The sequence below is a fragment of the Stenella coeruleoalba genome (genome assembly GCF_951394435.1).
Source record: "Stenella coeruleoalba genome assembly, chromosome: 5".
Lineage (NCBI taxonomy): Eukaryota > Metazoa > Chordata > Mammalia > Artiodactyla > Delphinidae > Stenella > Stenella coeruleoalba.
Window position 1 is genome coordinate 36,986,837 of NC_137150.1, and position 20,945 is coordinate 37,007,781.

The window sequence follows — 20,945 nt, forward strand, 5'->3', positions numbered from 1 at the left end:
ATGTTAAAACAAACACAAATATAATACGGAATGAAATAGGAAATGGTTGAATGAATGAATCACATTAAAGTAAATTGTTACAAAAGAAATATCGTGCATGAGGCTGAAACCCAGAGCCCCGGGGGTGGCAAATCCTTTTCTGTCTCCTCTGCCCTCAGAGGTAAGCATGGCAGACCTCCCCGGCTGTAGGGGGGAGGATGAGGCCCTTGAGGAGCCCTGTAATGGGAGACCTTAGGGTCATGGATTTATACCCATGTAGAGATAATACAAGCAGCAGGCCTGAATTTGGAAGTAAATTCAGCAAGGGCCTTAAAAATGTTTTGTAATTTACTAAAATTAAACAAAGGGATAATAAACACCAACACTATCAACTTTATTATACACATTTTAAATAGTAGCTCTGGGGTATGGCATATTTAATTTCGCTTTCAAAACTTTTCAGGATTGCCTTCCCTCCCAGTTTGCAAAAGATGCTTCTAAACTCATGTTGCTTTGTGGCAGATGGATGAACCAAGAGGCTTTTTGTTAAAACAACATTTATCTTTTAGCTACATTCGAGACTCTTGATGCATGGACCCCTCTAGCAGTCTGGTGAAGCCTACAGACTCCTTAGGAAAAGTGCTTTTGGACTTCACTGGTGGCGCAGTGGTTAAGAACCCACAACTACTGAAGTCCACGAGCCTAGAGCCTGTGCTCCACAACAAGAGAAGCCACCGCAATGAGAAGCCTGCGCACTGCAACGAAGAGTAGCCCCCGCTCACCACAAGTAGAGAAAGCCCATGTGCAGCAACGAAGACCCAATGCAGCCAAAAATAAATGAATTTATAAGAAAAAAACAAAACAAAGACGTGCATATCTTTTTTTTAACATCTTTATTAGAGTGTAATTGCTTAACAATGGTATGTTAGTTTCTGCTTTATAACAAAGTGAATCAGCTATACATACACATATATCCCCATATCCCCTCCCTCTTGCATCTCCCTCCCACTCTCCCTAACCCACCCCACTAGGTGGACACAAAGCACCGAGCTGATCTCCCTGTGCTATGCGGCTGCTTCCCACTAGCTATCTATTTTACATTTGGTAGTGTATATATGTCCATGCCACTCTTTCACTTTGTCCCAGCTTACCCTTCCCCCTCCCCGTGTCCTCAAGTCAATTCTCTACGTCTGCATCTTTATTCCTGTCCTGCCCCTAGGTTCTTCAGAATCTTTTTTTTTTTGAAGTGCATGTCTTACTAGGTCACAAATTTGGATTTTAAATATTTTGAACTGTATTTCCATTTAATCGGATTCCTGTATATTTTATATTATGTGTTTAAAAGCACTTTTTAGTTATTTATTTATTTTTTAAATTTATTTATTTTATTTTATTTATTTTTGGCTGCGTTGGGTCTTTGTTGCTGTGCGCGGGCTTTCTCTAGTGGCGAGTAGAGGCTACTCTTTGTTGTGGTGCGCAGGCTTCTCATTGCGGTGGCTTTGCTTGTTGTGGAGCCTGGACTCTAGGTGAGCAGGCTTCAGGAGTTGTGGCACGCAGGCTCTAGAATGCAGGCTCAGTAGTTGTGGTGCACGGGCTTAGTTGCTCCGTGGCATGTGGGATCTTCCCGGACCAGGGCTGTTCCGTGTCCCCTGCATTGGCAGGAGGATTCTTAACCACTGCGCCACCAGGGAAGTCCATGCACTTCTTTGTGAATATATTAAACAACAAGCTCTAGGAGTGCGTCGAATACCACAGTTTCCAAAAAGTGATGAGTGTAAATGGTGAGTGCAAATAATTTTTTGAGGCAACTGTGATGTGGTAGAAAAATACCTGTAATTCCTTTTGGTGGCAAAGTAACAGTTAATGTGGGTACTTCTGTGGTTTCTTGCCTACATTCATACTTGAAGGAGAAGCTACATTTCAGTTAGATGTTGGTGAAAATAAAAATGTATTTTTTCTCATTCAAGTTCATGAACCCCAAGTGATATGCCCTGAGATAAAGGTTCTAGATTCTTCTGATTTAAGACTCGGAATTATTGAGTTCCAGATATTCTGATGCCTTGGATACTTGAGAAAGAAAAAGCAGTGAGTAACTTTTATTGAAGTGATAAGTAGATTTTGGTGAGCATTTCTCAACCCTTCTCCCCATCCCCACCCCTGCAGAACATCCAAGTTCTGCCCCATCCGCACAACTTTGTGTTCCAACTCCATTTCCCTCCTCCTGGCAGTCACGAAAGAAACATTCTAAATTTCTCAGACCCACATGATTTCTCCAAACTGCCTTTACCAACCAAGTGTCACCTTGTCCTTCACCTCCCTTATCTATCTTTATCCCCTGTTTCCCACTATCCTAATGATTCTAGCAAAATGACTCACAATTCACATGAAATAGATTCAGGAAGTTTGCAATGTCTAAGCACAAATCCACGAAGTAAGAGGATCATAGAGTCACAGAAGTAGGTCTTGAAAACCACAGAGGCAACCTCCTAACAGGTTTAGTACCTGAACTAGAACCTCACCAGATTCAGTGTTTGAGACACCACTTTTCCTAGAAAATAAGAAAGGAAGACAGTAAATAGCAGTTATTGAACACTGAAGTATCCTGGGATTGGTGCTGTATTTATATTTTCTCACTCTTTGGAAAATAAAAAGCAGTGAGCTATTAATATCCCATTTAAGAATGAGGAAAGAGACTTAAAAAGTTTAAGTAACCTGTCCAAGGTCACACACAGTTAGTAAGCATTATTTGTGTACCTCCCCCTCCTCAGTCTGACCGACCTGACACTCACAGAACCACTGAACAGGAGCACTGAAACCACTCACAGAACCACTGAAATGACTGCCCAGAAGTCGTCAGCAGTCCCTGTGGGGCTGAACGTGAAGGGCATTCCTCCGGCCTCCCGATGCTGGATCTCCCGCAGCCTTCAATACTGACCACTTACACCCTGTTGAAACCGACTCCACCTTTAGCTTTGGCAGCATCACTTTCTTGTTTCCTCCTACATCTTGACCCCTCCTTCTCAGTTTCCTTTGCCAGTGTAGCTTCCTCTTGGCCACCTGTAATGTTGGAGCCCCTCAAAGCTGAGCCTTGGCCCCCTCTCTAACTGAACGCTGTCTCCCCTGGCAGCTGACCCCAGCCCATGGCACTCATTACCCTTGATACCCAGAAAAACCCTCTCCCTGCTCTGAGCTCCAGGCAACTAACGTGGATATCTTGCCCACATGCCCAAAGGTGGTCAAAACCCTTCTGTTTGTCTAATGAACCCCACTTCAGTGAAAAACACCTTTCTTCACCCAGCTGCCCAATTCAGAAACCTGAGAATGGCCTCTCCTTCTCTTTCACCCTCCTATTCAAACACCAAGTTCTGTAGATTTGGCCCACTAAGAATACCTGGACTGAATCTGAACCATCACTTCTCATCATCATTGCCAAAGCAGCCTCCAAGCTCCTCTTCTTTCCTCCCTTCACCCCATTTCTCCTGCTTAAGGTTTTCAGTACTTTTCCATTACTCCTTCATATTAAGACCAAAATCGGTAACATAATTGGTAAGACCCAGTTTGAGCTGCTTCGTACCACCCCCAGCAGACTCACCTGGGCTCACTCTGCACCCTACTCTTCCCCTGACCTGTACTTCTTTTAGTTCTTCAATTACCCATGCTTCCTCCAGCCTCTGAGCCTTTGCATGTGCTGTTGACTCTGCTTGGAATGCTGATCCCTACTCTTTTCATTAAGTTACTTCCTACTTGTTTGGATTTCAGTTTAAATGCTGCTTCCCTAGGGAAGCTTTTCCTAGCCATCCAGACCCAGGTCAGCTTCCCCAACAGGGCAATTTTTCACTTAGGGCATACTGTTCTTTTATTTAGTACTATGGTCAAATAATCAATTCACTATTTGACATGTTCCCCCTTCTATGATGTAAGTTCCATGAAAGCAGCAACTATCTACTACTCAGCCCATCCCCACACCCTAATACAAGGCTTGGTATGTAGTTGAAACTCAGTACATCTCTATTGAACTGATTAATTAATTATAGGGAAGTCTCTTTTTGCCATACTTCTGTAGACTTTTCTAGAATGACACAGACCAACAGGTGATTTTATATGTCCAAAGAAAATGAATAAGAACCTAGCTGGAATTTACAACAGACAATGACTTGAACCTTTAAATCAAAAAATCTGAAATAATCCCATTCTACTTTGCTGCTACTTAGATAAAGGAAAGAAAGTTTCATTGTGCTACTTACCAATGTCTGTCATCCAAATGCATGGCTAAATCATTTATGTGCCTGGTGGTTTCCAAATGAATCATTATTCACTATCAACAGTGATGAACGGTGCCCTCATAAGAAAACGTTATTACCATTTGTAGTCACCTTCGTGGCTGTCAAAATGTATGTTCTCATACAACTATCAAAACCAGCTGGCTGACAAATGCACATACTTTCTGCTCTGGATTTTTCAAGAAAGATTAAATGTACATTTCTTTCTTTCTTTCTTTTTTCTTTCATTCCATACCCCGGATTTGACTAGTAGCTTCCAGGTAGGGCACCGCACGCAGCAGAGTGGGATTTAGAGGATCAGAAAGTTGTTCAAGTAGACTAAAACAGCAGATGATGTCATGATCTGAGCACATGGAAACCAGGTCAGACCAAACTTGTTTCTGCCAGCTTGACAAGGCCACTGGAGTCCCTTACCTGTGCTTTCAGGTTGTCTCTGTTGTGTCAACCTTTAAGTAAGAGATTTTTGTCCTATGCAATATGCATCTTTCTTGGTCAAATGCAAGATACCTATTTTAGCTAGCTATTCCTCTCTTCCAAGCAGTTTACAACTCTGAGTAATGTCTAAGATATATGTATTCAGAAGCAAGCAATTTAAAACAGCACATTTAGGTTGCTAATCTTCTGCTTTAAGCATCTTTTGATTTGTAAAGGACCTGTAAGCATCAAATGGCATTTGATACTGTGCCTAAGTGACACTGGATTTTAGTTCTCACAATTCTGTTATCGCCTTAAAATAAAAAGTGCATGATGGATGCTCCACAAAATGACACTAGAAATTATATTTAATGCATCTGCCATGGAACTAACCATTCTCCTAAAACAAGTTCAGACACTGAGAGGACAATTCTGCCTTCAGAAAGAAGAAATGTAACCTTGGCTTCTCAAGAAGCTATATCCCTTCTGCAGTAACTCTTTCCTGAAGCTTTGATTTAAGATTTAGGATTTCCAAAATTTGACTGACAAAGCTATGTGTCCCGTGCCCCCATACTGATGTCATTCATTTCTAATATTAGCAGACGAGCAGCTCAGGTTCACCTGGGAAAGAGGAGCTTTTATTTTGAGTTGAACAGGAGCGCATACTAAAAATGAACACAGTGAGACTTCCTTCTGGTATATCTGACACAGATAAAATAGGAAAACCGGTACAATGCAACTGTTTTGAATCAAATGGGAAAGAAATTCAATCTAATTATACATTTGATGTGCTTACAGAATCTGTTTGTGGCCTCACCTGTGCTAACGCTGAGGAATTAAGAAATAAAATGCAATTACATTGTTTCAATGCACAATGTCACACAAGGTCATGAAGTGTGCATGAAAATTCCTTATGATTGGGATAGAGAAGGTTCCAGGACATCTGTCACAGCCCAGCAGGATGTGTAAACTTGGCCATTATTCGGTGTTATAGCCACACAAACAAGCTTTCAGATGACGTATTTTGGGCTCATTAGATCAAATGTGCAAGTATTTGGGCTTCTGTGATCCAGCAGAGCTTAAATGGATCAGAGGGGCTAAACAATCACCCTACCTCCACGTAGTATTGTGCAGACATGAACGTGGGATTACCCCTGGAAAAAATAAGACTTAGAGACCAGATATGGCTTATGCACGGAAAATACCTCTCACTTTAAAAACAACCAACTGTAAGGAATTCCCTGGTAGTCCAGTGACTAACACTCCCTGCTCCCAATGCAGGGGGCCCAGGTTCAATCCCTGGTCGGGGAACTAGATCCCACATGCCACAACTAAAGATCCCGTGTGCTGCAAGTAAGACCTGGCGCAGCCAAATAAATAAATATTAAAAATAAAAAATAAAAACAACGAGCTCTATTTGGTAATCATTCCTTCCAGCAGGTAAAAATATTCAGAGAAAGAGTTAAAGGAAATAAAAACACTAAGGCTCAGTGCAGGGCCTATCATCACTGTATCAAAATTTGTCTCTAATTGAACTTTTCTCACAGTACAAAATCTTCTAAGGCTTTCATTCCAGAAAATCTGGCCTGGGTGTTTAAACAGCAATGGCAATAAAATGGGCCATGTTGAGTACTTGTTACTCTGCAGTTTGTGTTGGCTGACAACGCTCAGGTTTCTCAAGTGTGGCCTTCCGAACCCATAGCAGAGTGATCATTATCTCCCTAAGTCACTGTCGCAAGGAAACTTAGGGCAGGTCTCCCTACCTTGGGTGCTGAGATGCTGCTCAGCAAGTGCCCAGTGTCATAACCTAGCCCTACTTGAGTTTGTTAGAAAAATATCTTCCTTTGCATAGTTTTCTGCACCAAGTTACGGTGCCCTATTGTGCGCAGAGTCACTGAAAGATATTAAAATTACATGAAACTCCTTACCTTGATCTTTTCCCCCATGACACCCACATAGTTATGCAAATACAAACCTGAGATAGCTCCTCTCAAAGACCTCCATGGGAGGATATACCCCACTGTATTGTGATTATGTGGTTGCTTTTCTGTGTCCCTCAGAAAAGGTAGAGGATAGAGAGCTCCTTAAGGGTAGAGAACTGTGCCTTGTTCCTCTCTGTGTCTGCATGTCCTTGCACGTTGCCTTGAACATGGTAACCTGTGAATAAATCTTCACTAATTCATCAATGTCAAGTACCTCTACCTGGAAGACTGTTATTCACTTATGTATTTTTTTGCTTTTTTTGTTCTGGTGTAGGTCTTTTTTTATTCTCCCCACTATATAGCTTTTGCTCTATATTCCTATCCTTTAAAATCAGCAGACTTTGGGAATTCCCTGACAGTCCAGTGGTTAGGACTCGGCGCTTAACTGCAAGGGGCATGGGTTCCATCCCTGGTAGGGGAAATAATATCCCACATGCCCCCCCCCAAAAAAGGAGACTTTTAGACCACAAAGCAAGATCTTTTGGCTGTACATCCTGTGGTTTTCTGAGAAACTACTAAAAGAACAATTCCTGGTGCAAATTATTATCATGGGAGAGGTCCAATTATTTTTCTCCTATTTAGCAGTTCAAAGTATTTTTCACACATACCTTTATGTGATAGTTTCCTGCCAGGTGGACATACCCATTTCATATGGAAAATTTAGCACTATGTCTGTGAGAGGGTGAGTAGAGTCAGAAAGCACCAAAAATAATTACGCTTTGCATTCGTTTACTGTGAACACATTAGCATACATTATCATGTTCCAGCCCCACCACAGTGATGCTGAATGAATGGCATAAGTATAAATACCCCATCGTACTATGAAGAAATTGAACTCCAAGGAAGGAAGTGATTTCTCCAAGGTCACCTAGCTAGTTACAACAAATGCAGAAAAAACTGGGTCTTTCAACTCTGCAGTGTGATGCACTTTGGACCATGCTAGGAAATGAAATGTGTTGCTTAGGTGGAATTTTATAGACAATAATAGCAAGCAGGGAAAAGAAATAGATGTAAAAACAAGAGCACTGGTTACTAGCTCTAAAGAAGGCAAACTGTGGAGGAATCAAGAGAGAACCTGGAAGAACCGAGCTGTGGAAAATTTTATTGGGAAAGTTGGTGCTGTTTTGTTTGGGTAGAAGCAAGGAGAAAAGTTGTGCTCTTATAAGAGCATCTGATCAGAGAATAAGGAATACACTTTTCTACCATGTTTCAATAGTGTAAGATTCATCTCCTCACACTGGACCCCTACAAAATTCTATGAGGCATCCTCTCTCTGAGAATTTGATTTCTTCTCTGATGGCAGTTAGGTGGATGACAGGAAAATGGGTTGGGTCTGGGTCTCCACAGACAAACACTTTACCGTGAAGATTAGAGCACCTAGTTCTCTCCCTACTTAGAGAATGAAAATATATTTCCTTTCCCTGGATTAACTTTTAAGGATGGAAAGCAAAGGTGTTCATGATGAAAGGAAGAATCATTTAAAGACTATCCGACCTTCTTGTAGGAATTTTGTGTAGGTTTTTTTTTAGGTTTGCATTTTCAGCTTTTTTATTTTTATTTTATTTTATTAATTAATTAATTCATTCATTCATTTATTTTGGCTGCATTGGGTCTTAGTTGCAGCACTCAGGATCTTTGTTGAAGTGTGCGGGCTTCTCTCTAGTTGTGGCATGTGGGCTCCAGAGGGCGCCAGCTCAGTAGTTGCGGTGCACAGGCTTAGTTGCCCCGTGGCACGTGGGATCTTAGTTCCCGACCAGGGATCGAACCCACATCCCCTGCTTTGGAAGGCGGATTCTTAACCACTGGACCACCAGGGAAGTCCCTGTGTAGTGTTGTTTGTTTTTTTTTTAAATATATCAGCCATAAAAAGAAATGAAATTGAGTTATTTGTAGTGAGGTGGATGGACCTGGAGTCTGTCATACAGAGTGAAGTAAGTCAGAAAGAGAAAAACAAATACCGTATGCTAACACATATATATGGAATCTAAAAAAAAAAAATGGTTCTGAAGAACCTAGGGGCAGGATATGAGTAAAGACGCACATGTAGAGAATGGACTTGAGGACACAGGGAGGGGGAAGGGTAAGCTGGGACGAAGTGAGAGAGTGGCATGGACATATATATGCTACCAAATGTAAAATAGATAGGTAGTGGGAAGCAGCCACATAGCACAGGGAAATCAGCTCGGTGCTTTGTGACCACCTAGAGGGATGGAATAGGGAGGGTGGGAGGGAGACGCAAGAGGGAGGAGATACAGGGATATATGTATGTTTATAGCTGATTCACTTTGTTGTACAGCAGAAACTAACACACCATTGTAAAGCAATTATACTCCAATAAAGATGTGAACTGTATATATATATATATATATATATATATATATATATAAAATTTAGTTTAAATAGCCTAAAGGATTATTTTGTATTTGTTCTTTTAATAATCCCTATCCATCAAGTTGCCCTCAAGGAACTCACATTCTAGAAGGAGAGAGACAATACATTTGTAAGCAAATTAATGAAGAAGATCATTAGGTCTGAAAAGCTATGTTTTGTGGGGACACTTTGTTGTTGTGCTGAGCCTATGCACATTTTGGGCTTTCTAGTGCCCAGATGGAGATGAAAGAGTCTCTTCCCCAAACCACAGGCCTGCATCTGAGGCTCTGCCTCTACCATGGCTCTAGTCAGGAGCAACATCATCAAAAATGAGATTTATACACCTGAAACTAACACAACATTGTAAATCAACTGTATTTCAATTAAAAAAAATTTTAAGTGAGATTTAATACTCCCAGTTAAAATTCACCTGATGAAATGACCATGTGTTGCTTTATTTTTATTCTAGGAATCTTGGAAAATCAGGACTCAGAGTTTCTTGCTTGGGTCTTGGTAAGTACTCAGGGTATCATGTGGGGGTGGGCTGGGAGGTGGGAGATTGGGGAGGATACCAGGGAATGACTGGGGTGTAGGTCAGGACGCAGTCTCAGGTGAGAAGGGACTTCGTGACCAACATTGCCTCATTTCTCCTTCTGAGCCTTTCCTGCCCCACACAGCCCTCCCCTTCTCAGACTCAAGGAGCCACTGTGATCATGATGCCTTATGGGGGCCCATTAAGCAAAAAGAAACCTGATATTAAAGCACATCTTAGAGGAAGGGACTCCTCTGTTATTCCCATTTAGCAAGTGTGAAGAACCTCATGGCATGTATTTGTATTCTGACCTCACCTGCAGCATCATACGAATTTTTTTCTATCCTTATCTTCCCTTTGCCTAATTTTCTCACTTTTTTCTATATTTTAATGTATTTTATGTACTTTTATAATGTACCTTAAGTGTTTTAGGGAAAAAGTTTTATATATACATTTCCCCCCAGAAGCTGTAAATATTTAAAGAATAGTAAGTAGAGATGGCAATTTTAATATCATAAGAATGAATCTGAAATGGTAAAATCTGAGTGTGAGACTTGGGGTAGCATACAGCTTCCAGACATCCCCCAGACAAGGGAAAAGGCAGCCTTGGTGTTCAGGCAATTCAGCATCATCAGAACTATTTCTGTAACCTAAGAGAGTCTAGACCAGGATGGTAGCTGAGGAAGTGAGAAATGGTCAGATTATAGCTATGTTTTGAAGGTCAAGCCTGGCAGATCTTCTGTTGGACTCTATTTGGGATGCAAGAGAAAAGAGAAGAGTCAAAGATGACTGTAAGGGTTTTTTTTGCCTGAGAAACAGAAAAGATGGAGTTGCCAGTAAGTGAGATGTGGAAGAATGAAGGAAGAGAGACTTAGGAAGGAGGGAGAGCCAATTGATTTGGGACATATTAGACATCCAAGAAAAGAGGTATATAGGCTAATGGATATATGAATCTAGAGTTTAGAAGAGAGATGTGAGCTGGATGTAGGATGACTTGAGAGTCACCAACATGTAGATACTGTTTAAGCCATGAGACTGAATAAGAATATTTAGGGAGTGAGCATAGATATTACAGAAAGCAAAAGCACGTGGTCTGTGACCTGGGAAGTCCATTAAGAAGTTGGGGAAATGAGGAAGAGCCAACAAAGAACATTGAAAACAAGCAGTGGGTATGGAGGAGGAGAACCAGGAGACCAGGGAGTCCTAAGAATCCAGCGTTTCAAGAGGGATAGAGACCAGCCCTGTCAAATGCTGCTCATAGGTCAAGCAAGATGAGGGCCAAGAATTGATCATTCAGTTTAGCAACATGGAAGTCACTGATGACTTTGAAAAGATCGGTTTTGGTGGAGTCAGGGGCTCACGCATGATTGGAATAGGTTTAAGCGAGCCTGGAAAGAGAAACACTGGTGGCTGCTCTTTTGATGACTATTTTTATAAAGAGAAGCCTAGAAATCGAATGGAAGCTGGACAGGCAAGTGTGGTCAGAGAGGGTACCTTTACACACAAAAGAAATGACAGTATATTTACATACTGATTAAGAAATTCTTTTGAGAAGGAAAAAAATGGTTAAGATAAGTAGAGAAGAAAAATACCTGGAATGATTTCTTGAGGACACAAGAGGAAAGTAACATGCAAGAAGGCAGAGTACATGGGCTTTGAGACTGGTAGGTGGGTTGATGGGGTGGCAGTGGCGGTATCTTTAGAAATTATCTTCTACTGCTTCTGTATTCTCAGTGAAATCAGAAGCAAGGTCATCAGCTGTTAGTGAGGATGAAAGGGAGGTGTTGAAAGTTTGAGGAGAGAGAGGATGATGAGAGCAGAAGAGTGAATGGACCAAAGGGATGGATCAAAGTGGCCAGACAGCATTAAGGATCTGCTTGAGATTCATGCTAATAAATTTGAAGTGAGACCATCTCTATGGCCGTGTGTTTTTCCTCCAGTCTTGTTCAACCATGCAGGCCCAGGTGGGGTTTTTCAAGGGCATAAGATAAGAAAAGAGAGGCAGAGATGCTGAGAGTTTATGCAGAGGGGTGATTGTAATGGTGGACTTTGGGGTTGAAGCTGAGCAGGGAGGAAAATGAGGACTGAAGCCAGGAAAATGAGGAGGCAGAGGGACAGTGAAAAGTGGGCAGGATCCGTGAATTGTACCTCCAGAGGCCCAAAGGATTGTTGGAGTAAGATCAGCAGAGATAGTGAGTTGGAAGAATAGAAAGTGGTGGTTTGAAAGGGGGATGCTTGAAACTACGGTCATGGGGGGTTCAGTTATTGGTAATGACAAAGTCTAAGGCATGTCCATTGGGGGAGAGTGGCTGAGGTTGTGTTGAGTGCAAGATCAGTAGACCAGAAGAGGTCAAGGGCCTGAAAGATAAAGGTTCAGGGAAGGGTTACTTTGGGGGTCATTGAAATCACTAAAACGTATGGCAAAACTAATATTGGAGAGAGTGACAGTGAGCCAGAGCTAAACTTTTCAGATGAGAGGGATTGACTAGGGATGGGTAAGTGACTACAACATGAGGGGACTGATGATGTGAGATCCAAAGCTAGTTGGGGGGAGGAATTGGGAGGAGGGTTTCTTGAACCCTGTTGAATGGAAGTGTGGAGACCAGGGAAGGGATGGTAGTGAAAGAATAAAAGATAGTGGCAACAAAAAATAAATAAAAGATAGTGGCAACAATTTCTGCCTCCTTTTACAGTATTGCAAAAACATTGAAGGCTAGTGATGCCTGAGTTTTTCTGATTCTTCTTAATGATATGATTTGGGAGGTGAGGGTGGTCTTTGCTCACCATAAGACTAAGGGAATTTGACATTTGCTTAATTTATGGCTTTGATTTTATTACCACTTACTTGTATTTGAAAGACCTTGTAGATTCATTATCAGGGATACTCTAACCTTAGCTTTTTTTGAGAGTGCTTAATGGTAAATAACTATTCACTATTTATTATTGAAAGAAATTAAGAAATATAGCAATTTAAGAAAATATGAATTAAGAAATACGGTAATCATACACAATTATCTCATAGAATCAGTATCTGTGGTGGAAAATAATTTCATCAAAAGTACTGAGAAAATCAACCAAAAGCCCTAAGACTATAAAAAATTCAGGTGCCTATGAAGTGCCACTTGTAAATGAGTCCCCAGAGGGCAGACTACAGTTTTTTAAAACTGTGTGTGAGCTGTAGCCATTTTGGTGAACTTTGAAACAGACTTGATTCAGGAGCAGAAAGTCCTGATTTGAGCTTCAAGTTTTTTCTAAGAGCTTGAATGCTTGTGATTAGACACTGCATGAAAAATTAGGAGGAAACAAGGAAGTTCATGGGATTGACTGGCTTCATTCAAAACAGGCAACAAAGCTTGAGTAAGTATTCTTTGAGAACTTTTCTGAGCTACCTCTGTAAACCATAGGAGACCAAAAAAAATCATAGAAAGGAATAATGCACCAGGCTTAGATAATTTGTCAGGCTCTGCAGACCTCAGCTCTCAAGTCCAGGTGGAGCTGGGTTTACTGTTATAGGCTTGGGATATCAGTTCAGATACAGCCCGTGTTCAACTGAGGCTTTGAAAATTAAGTATTAAATATCCCAAGCAATCACACGACTACAGATGTCTTTTATTGAAGTACCTTAAAGGTCATATTAAAGCTAACAATTCTGACTTTCTTCTCCACCAGAGAAGGACAGGCTGGGAATTTCTTGCCCTGCCAAGCTTCCTTTTGATAAACTAAGAGCATATGTAAATGGGAGCAGAAAGGTGAAATAACCCAAGGACGAACTGAAGATACATCTAAAGGAACACAATTCTGCTAACAAAAGAATAGGGGAAAAAAATAAAGTGGAAACCTGCCTGTGGGCTGCTGTGGCTGGACTGATTTATTAATACACTGACCACTGCTATCAAGACCCAAAGTCAAAGAAACTGATGGGAAGGGAGAAAATCCACCAAAGAGTGATTGAACATCATCTCAGTCTAGTGGGAAGTGGGATCATCTTCTGAGAGAGGAAGAGAGAATTTATGTATTCATTCATTCATTCATTCACTCATTCATTCTCAGCAAACATTTAGGAAGCCAGGCATCATGCTGGTTGCAAGGGATATCCAGATGAAAGAAGCAAGGGCCCTGCTCTCAAACTGCACACAGCATAGTAGGAGTCAGGCACACAAAAATAGTGCATTGGACGGATGCCATGGTGGAGAGTACAGGATGAACCAAGCATGAGGAAGGGCTTTTGGGGCATCTGGAGCAGCTTCGCAGAGGAAGTGCTGCTTGAGTTGAGACCTGAAGGGAGTCGTTAAGTAGAGAAAGAGGGCGAAGGATGCAAGACAGAGGAGGCAACACGAGCAATGGCCTGGAGGGAGACCCATGGAGCAGGAGGTACTGTGGGAAACACTAGTGTATGTGCAGAATATTTCGAATGCAGGGTATTAGGGAACCACAAGAACCGAGCCTGGAAGGAAAGCTAGGCCTGATCAGGAGGGCCATTGTTTGCCTTGCTAAGGCATTGAACTCTAGTCCTCTAGGTTTCTGGTGTTCCTCCAAGTCCTACATCCCCAAGGTCTCAGGGAATACTTGGGGGATGAGGAACGGACAGGGCTCCACCTCTCCCTGCCCTCCTCCTTCCATTGCCACCGCTTCCATCAATGTAGCTCCACTTTTTCTAAATGAAAATATAAATATGACTTTTAGTGTAAATTTAAATGTAAAATTTTAATGTAGTATGTCATAAATGACTTCATGTTTTAGAACAGGAGTAGGTTCACAGCAAAATTGAGCAGAAAGTGCAGAAATTTCCCCTCACCTCATATGCACACAACTTCCCCCACTATCAACAACCCACATCAGAGTAGTACATTCGCTACAGTCCTGCACTGACACACCATTATCACCCAAAGACTATAGTTTACATTGGGTATATGTATAACTTTGGTGTTTTACATTCTATGGGTTTGGACAAATGTAATGACAGGTATCTGCCATTATAGTATCATACAGAGTAGTTTCACTGCCCTTAAAATCCTCTGTGCTCTGCCTATTTATTTCTCTCTGACCCCTAACACCTGGCATCCACTTATCCTTTTACTGTTTTCATAGTTTCGCATTTTCCAGAATTTCATATAGTATGGACATCCTACAGTATCTAGCCTTTGCAATTGGCTTCTTTTACTTAGTAATATGCATTTAAGTTTCCTCCATGTCTTTTCATGGTTTGATAGCTCATTTCTTTTTAGTGCTTCATATTACATTTTGAAGGAAAATAAGCATCCTTCTTCCAAAAAAAAAAAAAAAAGAGCTTTAAAACCCTGCTCCAGCTTGTGAAAAGCCATTGAAAAACTTGGATCAGGAGTAGGACATGATAAGATGTATTAGAATTGTTTTCCGGCAATGATGTGAAGGCTAGATTAGAGGGGGAAAGGGTTGAGACTGGAGTCAAGATGATGAGATAGTGATATTAAAGATGTACAGGAAGAGGGTGATTTTTTAGGAGGAAAAATAAACAGGACTCGGTGACCTTGGGATGCAGAATGAGAGGTCTACCTGAGCAGGGGAGGGTGCCCCAGTTCCTGGGTTGGGTGTGTAGATGGATGGGCTGAAATCTCAGAAGAAGGAGATGCAGGAGGGAGCAGTAAGAGGAAGGAGAATGGAGGAGAAGCAGGAGCAGTGTTGGGAAGAGGAGACCCGAGAGCCTGCCAGCTTCAGCCTCAGATATCCAGGGGGCACAGGGAGGGCTGGAGAGAGCTCCAGCTGGAAATAAAGACCCAGGAAATTCTAACAAGGCTGAACCCATGGTTGTCACTGAGGTCACCTGCAAATACAGAGGACTGAGGTATTTGGACAGGTTTAGGACACCTGCCTTTTGGAGTCTGTCAGATTCCATGCTCCCAGAGATCACCTCTGTTTTTTCTACACCCCTATCGTACTGTCAGCAGATCACAGTATCTAGCAAGTAGTAGGTGCACAAATACAGTTATTGAATGTATGACTGGGTACGTGGATCAATCTCTAAGGAATGACAAAATGCACAGTGGGTAATAGTGAAGATCCAGGGAAAGTCAGACATCATGAAATGTTGCGGTCCAGCCAACCTGGTTCTTTGGCTTTCTCCAGTAACGTATCAACACAGAAACTGAGAACGCCAGGTGGAGGTGAGGAGAGGGGATAGAGAGAGGCCCAGCATCGAGGGTTATCCCCAACATACGTCAGGGACCAGGGGCTCTACTCTATCCACAGTGACACGAGTCTAGGCTGGATTGGGGCACAGAGTATGCAGCAGGGCTCTCACTGCTGCAGATGGAAGGGGCATCTACCCACACACATTAGGAGCAGGGGCCGCTTCTGATTCATGCCACTGGAGGTGACACCCCACAGCAGGCAGCTGCTCCTACAGGTGCTCAAAAGGGGCAGACTTTACCCTGTGCCACTCGCTGTGGGATATACGTGCTTCCCTCCACATAAGAGGCTTGCAGGAAGAAAGGCATGTGATAGTTAATTTTATGTCAACTGTGACTGTGCCACAGGGTGCCTAAATTGGTCAAACGTTATTCTGGGTATGTCGTGAGGATGACTTTGGATGTAATGAACATTTGAATTCATAGACTATGTAACGCAGATTGCCTTCCCTAATGTGGGTGATGGCCCTCCTTCAGTCAGCTGAAGGCCTGAATAATACAAAAAGGCTGAGCCCCCTCGAATAAGAGGGGACTCCTCCTGCCTGACTGCTTTGAGCTAGAACATCAGATTTTCCTGACCCCTGGACTCAAAATGAAACATTATCTCTTCCTGGGTCCTGCTGGCTTTTGGACTAGAACTTACACACCATCGGCTCTTTTGGTCCTCAGGCCTTCAGACTCGGACTGAATCTACACGTGGGTTATCGTGGGTCTTGAACTGCAGATGACAGATCTTGGGACTTCTTAGCCTTCACAATCATGGGACACAATTCTTTACAATAAATCAATCCCTCTCTCTCTCTCTCTCTCTCTCTATATATATATATATATACTTAATTTCTCTCTATGTAAATATATTTTATTATATATTATAATTATATATAATATATATAAGTATAAAATATATTAATATATATAAATATATAATAACAAATTTTATAAGAAATTATAAGGTTCTATTTCTCTGGAGAACCCTAACTAATAAAAGCATTTTGCTAGTTTTGTAAACATTGCACGGGTATATGTGGCAAAGCAAACAGTCAAGTATTTCTAGGGAGTGAGCAAGGTTATGGGAAGGTGGGAGGAGCACAGATCAGGGGGTATGTGGTCACTTGCTCATTTTTCAGCTGAGCACATATGGATCCTCGTGTAGAAGACCATCATCCCCAAAGGAGTCCTCCTGGGCTGTTCACTGGTCAGGAGGGCATGTTACGTGTTCCTGCCAGACAGGGCTGGGTCTGGATCTAGCAGTGAAGAAGGGAAGGAACGCCCTGTGCCTTTGGTGCCTGATTTCCAAACCTCAAGGCGGTAATTCCCAGGGAGAGCAAACTGACTCCACGATCATCATGTTCTGTGTTCATTCAGGCAGGCCTTTCACACTTCATCCTTGAAGGAATGAAGTCATAAAGTAAAATATATAACACCTTAGAGACACTGAGTCTCTCAAGTGGTGTTTCTTCCCAACTCTGGCTGCACAGCAGAATTACCTGTGGTGCTTTTTACAAAGCACATAACCAGTCTCCACCCAGACCTTTTGAATAAGAGTCTCCCAAGGCACAGGTGTTCTAAAAAGACTGTCCCGATGATTCTGAGGCACAGTGGTAGGGTTGGAACCCGTTGTCCTCACCAGGTGGAAGGAGGTGGCAACATGTGTGCGCTGGTATCTGGTGAGCCAGGTGCTGGCTGTGTTTCTATCCTGGCTGCTGCCTCCAGGCCCGGGCCCTGGAGCTGGCTGAGGCATCTCCACCTGAACTGCGGTCACCATGAGGAAAACCTGCCCAGCTCAGGGTTGTCCTCGGGGTTCTCTGGAGCCAGTGTCCTGGGAAGGCTCCTGGGGCGGGCAGATTGAGCTCACCTCCCCTTCCATTCAGCGCCTGCCACCTGGGCCTGTCTGCCTTGGGCCCTGCCCTAGCCCAGGGAACCTTCTAGAGCAAAAGCAGTGAATCTTATGATTAAACTGTGTGGGCTTCTTCTTAATGTGTTGCATATGTGCAGAATGTACTCCTGGCTCATCCCCCTCTGCCTTAGAGATGCTCTCACTGCACTAAATATTTTGACACTGGGAAAACATGACATTAAATGTTTAACATGAATGATATTATTTTTGACACCCTTCGTGACTCTCATTCTTGTTGCTAAACCCAATGTAAACTAGCCATCTCTCCTATTATTATAATAACATAACAACGACAACATTAAGTATTTATAAAATGCCTCTGAGACACGAGAAACAATTTTAAAAGGGCAATTTCTTCTCTCAGAACGTTTACCAATTTTTTTGCTTAACACAGAGTGAACTATCTTAAGACCAGGATACCCACAGAATTTAAATCGTGCATGAATATTAAACATATAACAAGAGAATTATAGGCTTGTCACTTTTCCTGGAACATCTACCTTGAATAAATGCCATGGTGCATACACATTAAAAATGAAGAGGCATTTATATTTTTATAAAATTGTTTTAGAATATTTCTTCCTCATTTTCTACTTTGATGGATAAAATCCATCTTCAGAATTGCTGACAACTTGGTTGCCCTCTGAATTATCAGTGGCTGCCGGCCATGTGCCATTGCTTCCCTCATAGAGGGTGTCAGGAGCTGAGACACAGCTGGGTGACAAACGGACAGCCTGATGCCCCGCACATTGTCAGAGTTGGGTTCAGGGAAGAACTGGAGAAGAGGAAGCAGAAGAGTCTACACAACCTCAAGTGTACACACACACACACACACACACACACACACACACACACACACCCTAATCTCCCTCAGTGCAGTTATAAAAGGATGAGTAGCCCTCATTTGTTAATCTGTGATCCAAAAGTGAAACAAGTAGTTGCAAAACCATCAGATAGTGGGGGAGAAAAGGTTTTCCCCAGACCCAGATATGGGCAATGTGTTGGAAGTGATGACAGTTTGTAAACATGGTCTCACAGCTGTGAGAGGAATTAGTCTTTGCAGTCGTCCCCGCCTTTACAGATGAGAAAAACAGAGGCAGGAAGAGGGGACATGTCTCGTTCAAGGCCAGCGGTAGAGACGACAAGCCCGCATCTCCTGCCCCTCCACCAGCCGCCTGTTCCCCGCCATCCCCCGCCTCCAGTCTCCATGGGCCCACGGCCACTGCCCTCTCCACGTCTCTCCTTCCTGAGAAGTGAACAGCTGGACCAGGCATGTAAGGCCCCCTCCAGCTCTATCAGCTGTGATATGGGCAACAGTCAAGTTCACTAAGACTCGAGGGTGGCAGCTGGGTGAAAGTGCCTTTACTCTACTTTAGAACTAGAAAATGTCAGAGCCTAAACAACTCCTGGCATCACTGTCCAGAGTAGGGTAGACAAAGACCCGTCCAAGCTCCACAGGCAGAATGGGGGCCAGAATCTGTGACCCTGGTGCATGACCAGGTGAGCTGTCCCCGTAAGAGATTTCAAAGTGAGAAGGCAGCTGAGTGCAAACCTTTTGTTTCTGTGTGGATGCCCTGAATGACTTTCCCTCCCGTGCATCCCTGAAGACCTCAAGACCTCATGAAGTCCTGCCATAGCTCCTGTACTCAAAGAAAAAACATACCTGTGTATATGCAAGTGTATTCATATTGTTTACCCAGACTGTGCCCTGTACACACTCTACATTTATGAAGAGTACATTTATAAGATTATTTTCCTGTACCCCCTTATTTTTTTTAAATCCAGGGATCGAACCCGTGCCCCCTGCATTGGAAGGGCAGAGTCTTAACTACTGGACTGCCAGGGAACTCCCTCCTATACCCTTTGCAATATAAAAACCAAAATGAAAGTTTCAATTTCAATCAACCATGCAATTGAGCTACTCCAATAGTGAGGCTAAAACATGAGGGAACCCGATGGGGTGCTGTCCTCTCTTATGGTTGGGGCCATGCCTCTGGTGTGCTTGGCTTAAGTGAGGCAGGGCCATGGGGAGCCATTCCTGGAGGGCAGTATAAATGCCTGAGGGGTAGGCTGCTGTGGGTTAGCACACTGAGGGGAAATGTGTGGAGATTTGTATGTAGGCCTTTGAGGCCTCAGCTGGATGAAGTTAGGAATAAAATCCCAGTTATTTTTAGCACTACTAAACCAACCAGGAGCCTTCTAGAGTCAGTGAACAGAAAACTCAGTTCGAAGCAAAGCGAAAACATCAGCTTAAGCAGAAACAGAAATTTTTAGGCTCATAGGGACAGTGGACCCAAATGGCTTGATCCAGGGATCAGACTATGAGCTCTGCAAGCTGGAGGCTTGTCCATTCTCAGGCTGCCCTCAGAGTGACAAGATGGCTGCACATGCTCCAAGCCATACATCCCATCAGCTCTGACTGCCTTGTATATCCATCTGTGAATCAGTCACTGAAGAACTGCCGGCAATCAAGAACCACCCCTGAAGCTGGGGAAGGGTTTAAATCCACCCCAACCACAGAATGCAGATTCCTAAAGGAAATTTAAAGCACTCTTGCTTAAAGTGCTCTGAGTTTCTCTGCTCTGAGTTAAGAAGAAAAGATATCCCTGGATCCTGAAAGCCCTTCTCCCACTTATTTTAGCTTATCTGAGCCTTTTCTGTGTCTTTGGTAGCCAAGGTTGAAAATCAAAATTCTCCCAGCCCTTTCTGTAGCATGAGGTATGCTCACAGTTTGCTGAGTCAGCTCATGTTTACCTTCTGCTTCCTCAGTTTGCCTAATGGACAGAATTTTCCTCAGCAGGATAAACATGTAGCTTTGCCTTTTTAATACTTCCCCATCATGTTGAAGGATCAGTGAGACCTGAGGCTCATTTGCAAATAAAAACTTCATCCTAACACCTGGAATATGCAAAGGAGGACCTCCAGGAGAGCAAAGCAGAAAATACCATCAATGCTCACTTTATATCTGACTACTAATTAAAATGAGAGGAGGAGGAGGTTACCCAACATGCAATTACAGAAAATGGGTGATGAGGTAATGAGCTGTAGCTAAATTAACGCTGACAATCTAACCACGGGGATTTCTTCAGGCTGAAGAGAAGGAAACAGGAGATGAAGGTCCTGGCTTCGCTCTGCTTGCAATTACTAGAAACAGGTTTTCTGGGGGAACTTGTCATGTTTCTTCTTAGTCTCTTACTCTACCTTCCTTCCCGTTTCTCCACACTCTGCTCTATGCCACCCTTTCCTTTGGCCCTTTCTGAGCAGAAACTGTAGCCCAACTCAGCCAACCTGCTTTCAGTGGTGATACTTAACTGCTTCTGGCTGAAG

The 20,945-nt window shown here is 42.8% G+C and overlaps 1 protein-coding gene across 6 annotated transcripts in view; it reads left to right on the top strand.

Annotated features, from left to right (window-relative positions):
* KCNAB1 (potassium voltage-gated channel subfamily A regulatory beta subunit 1) overlaps positions 1-20,945 on the top strand; it is a 508,411-nt gene that overhangs the window by 385,956 nt on the left and 101,510 nt on the right. For all 6 annotated transcript variants that reach the window (XM_079921204.1, XM_079921205.1, XM_079921206.1 and 3 more), the window contains one exon: positions 9,495-9,538. In XM_079921204.1, coding sequence (XP_079777330.1) covers positions 9,495-9,538 — 44 coding nt within the window. The remainder of the gene's footprint in view (positions 1-9,494; positions 9,539-20,945) is intronic.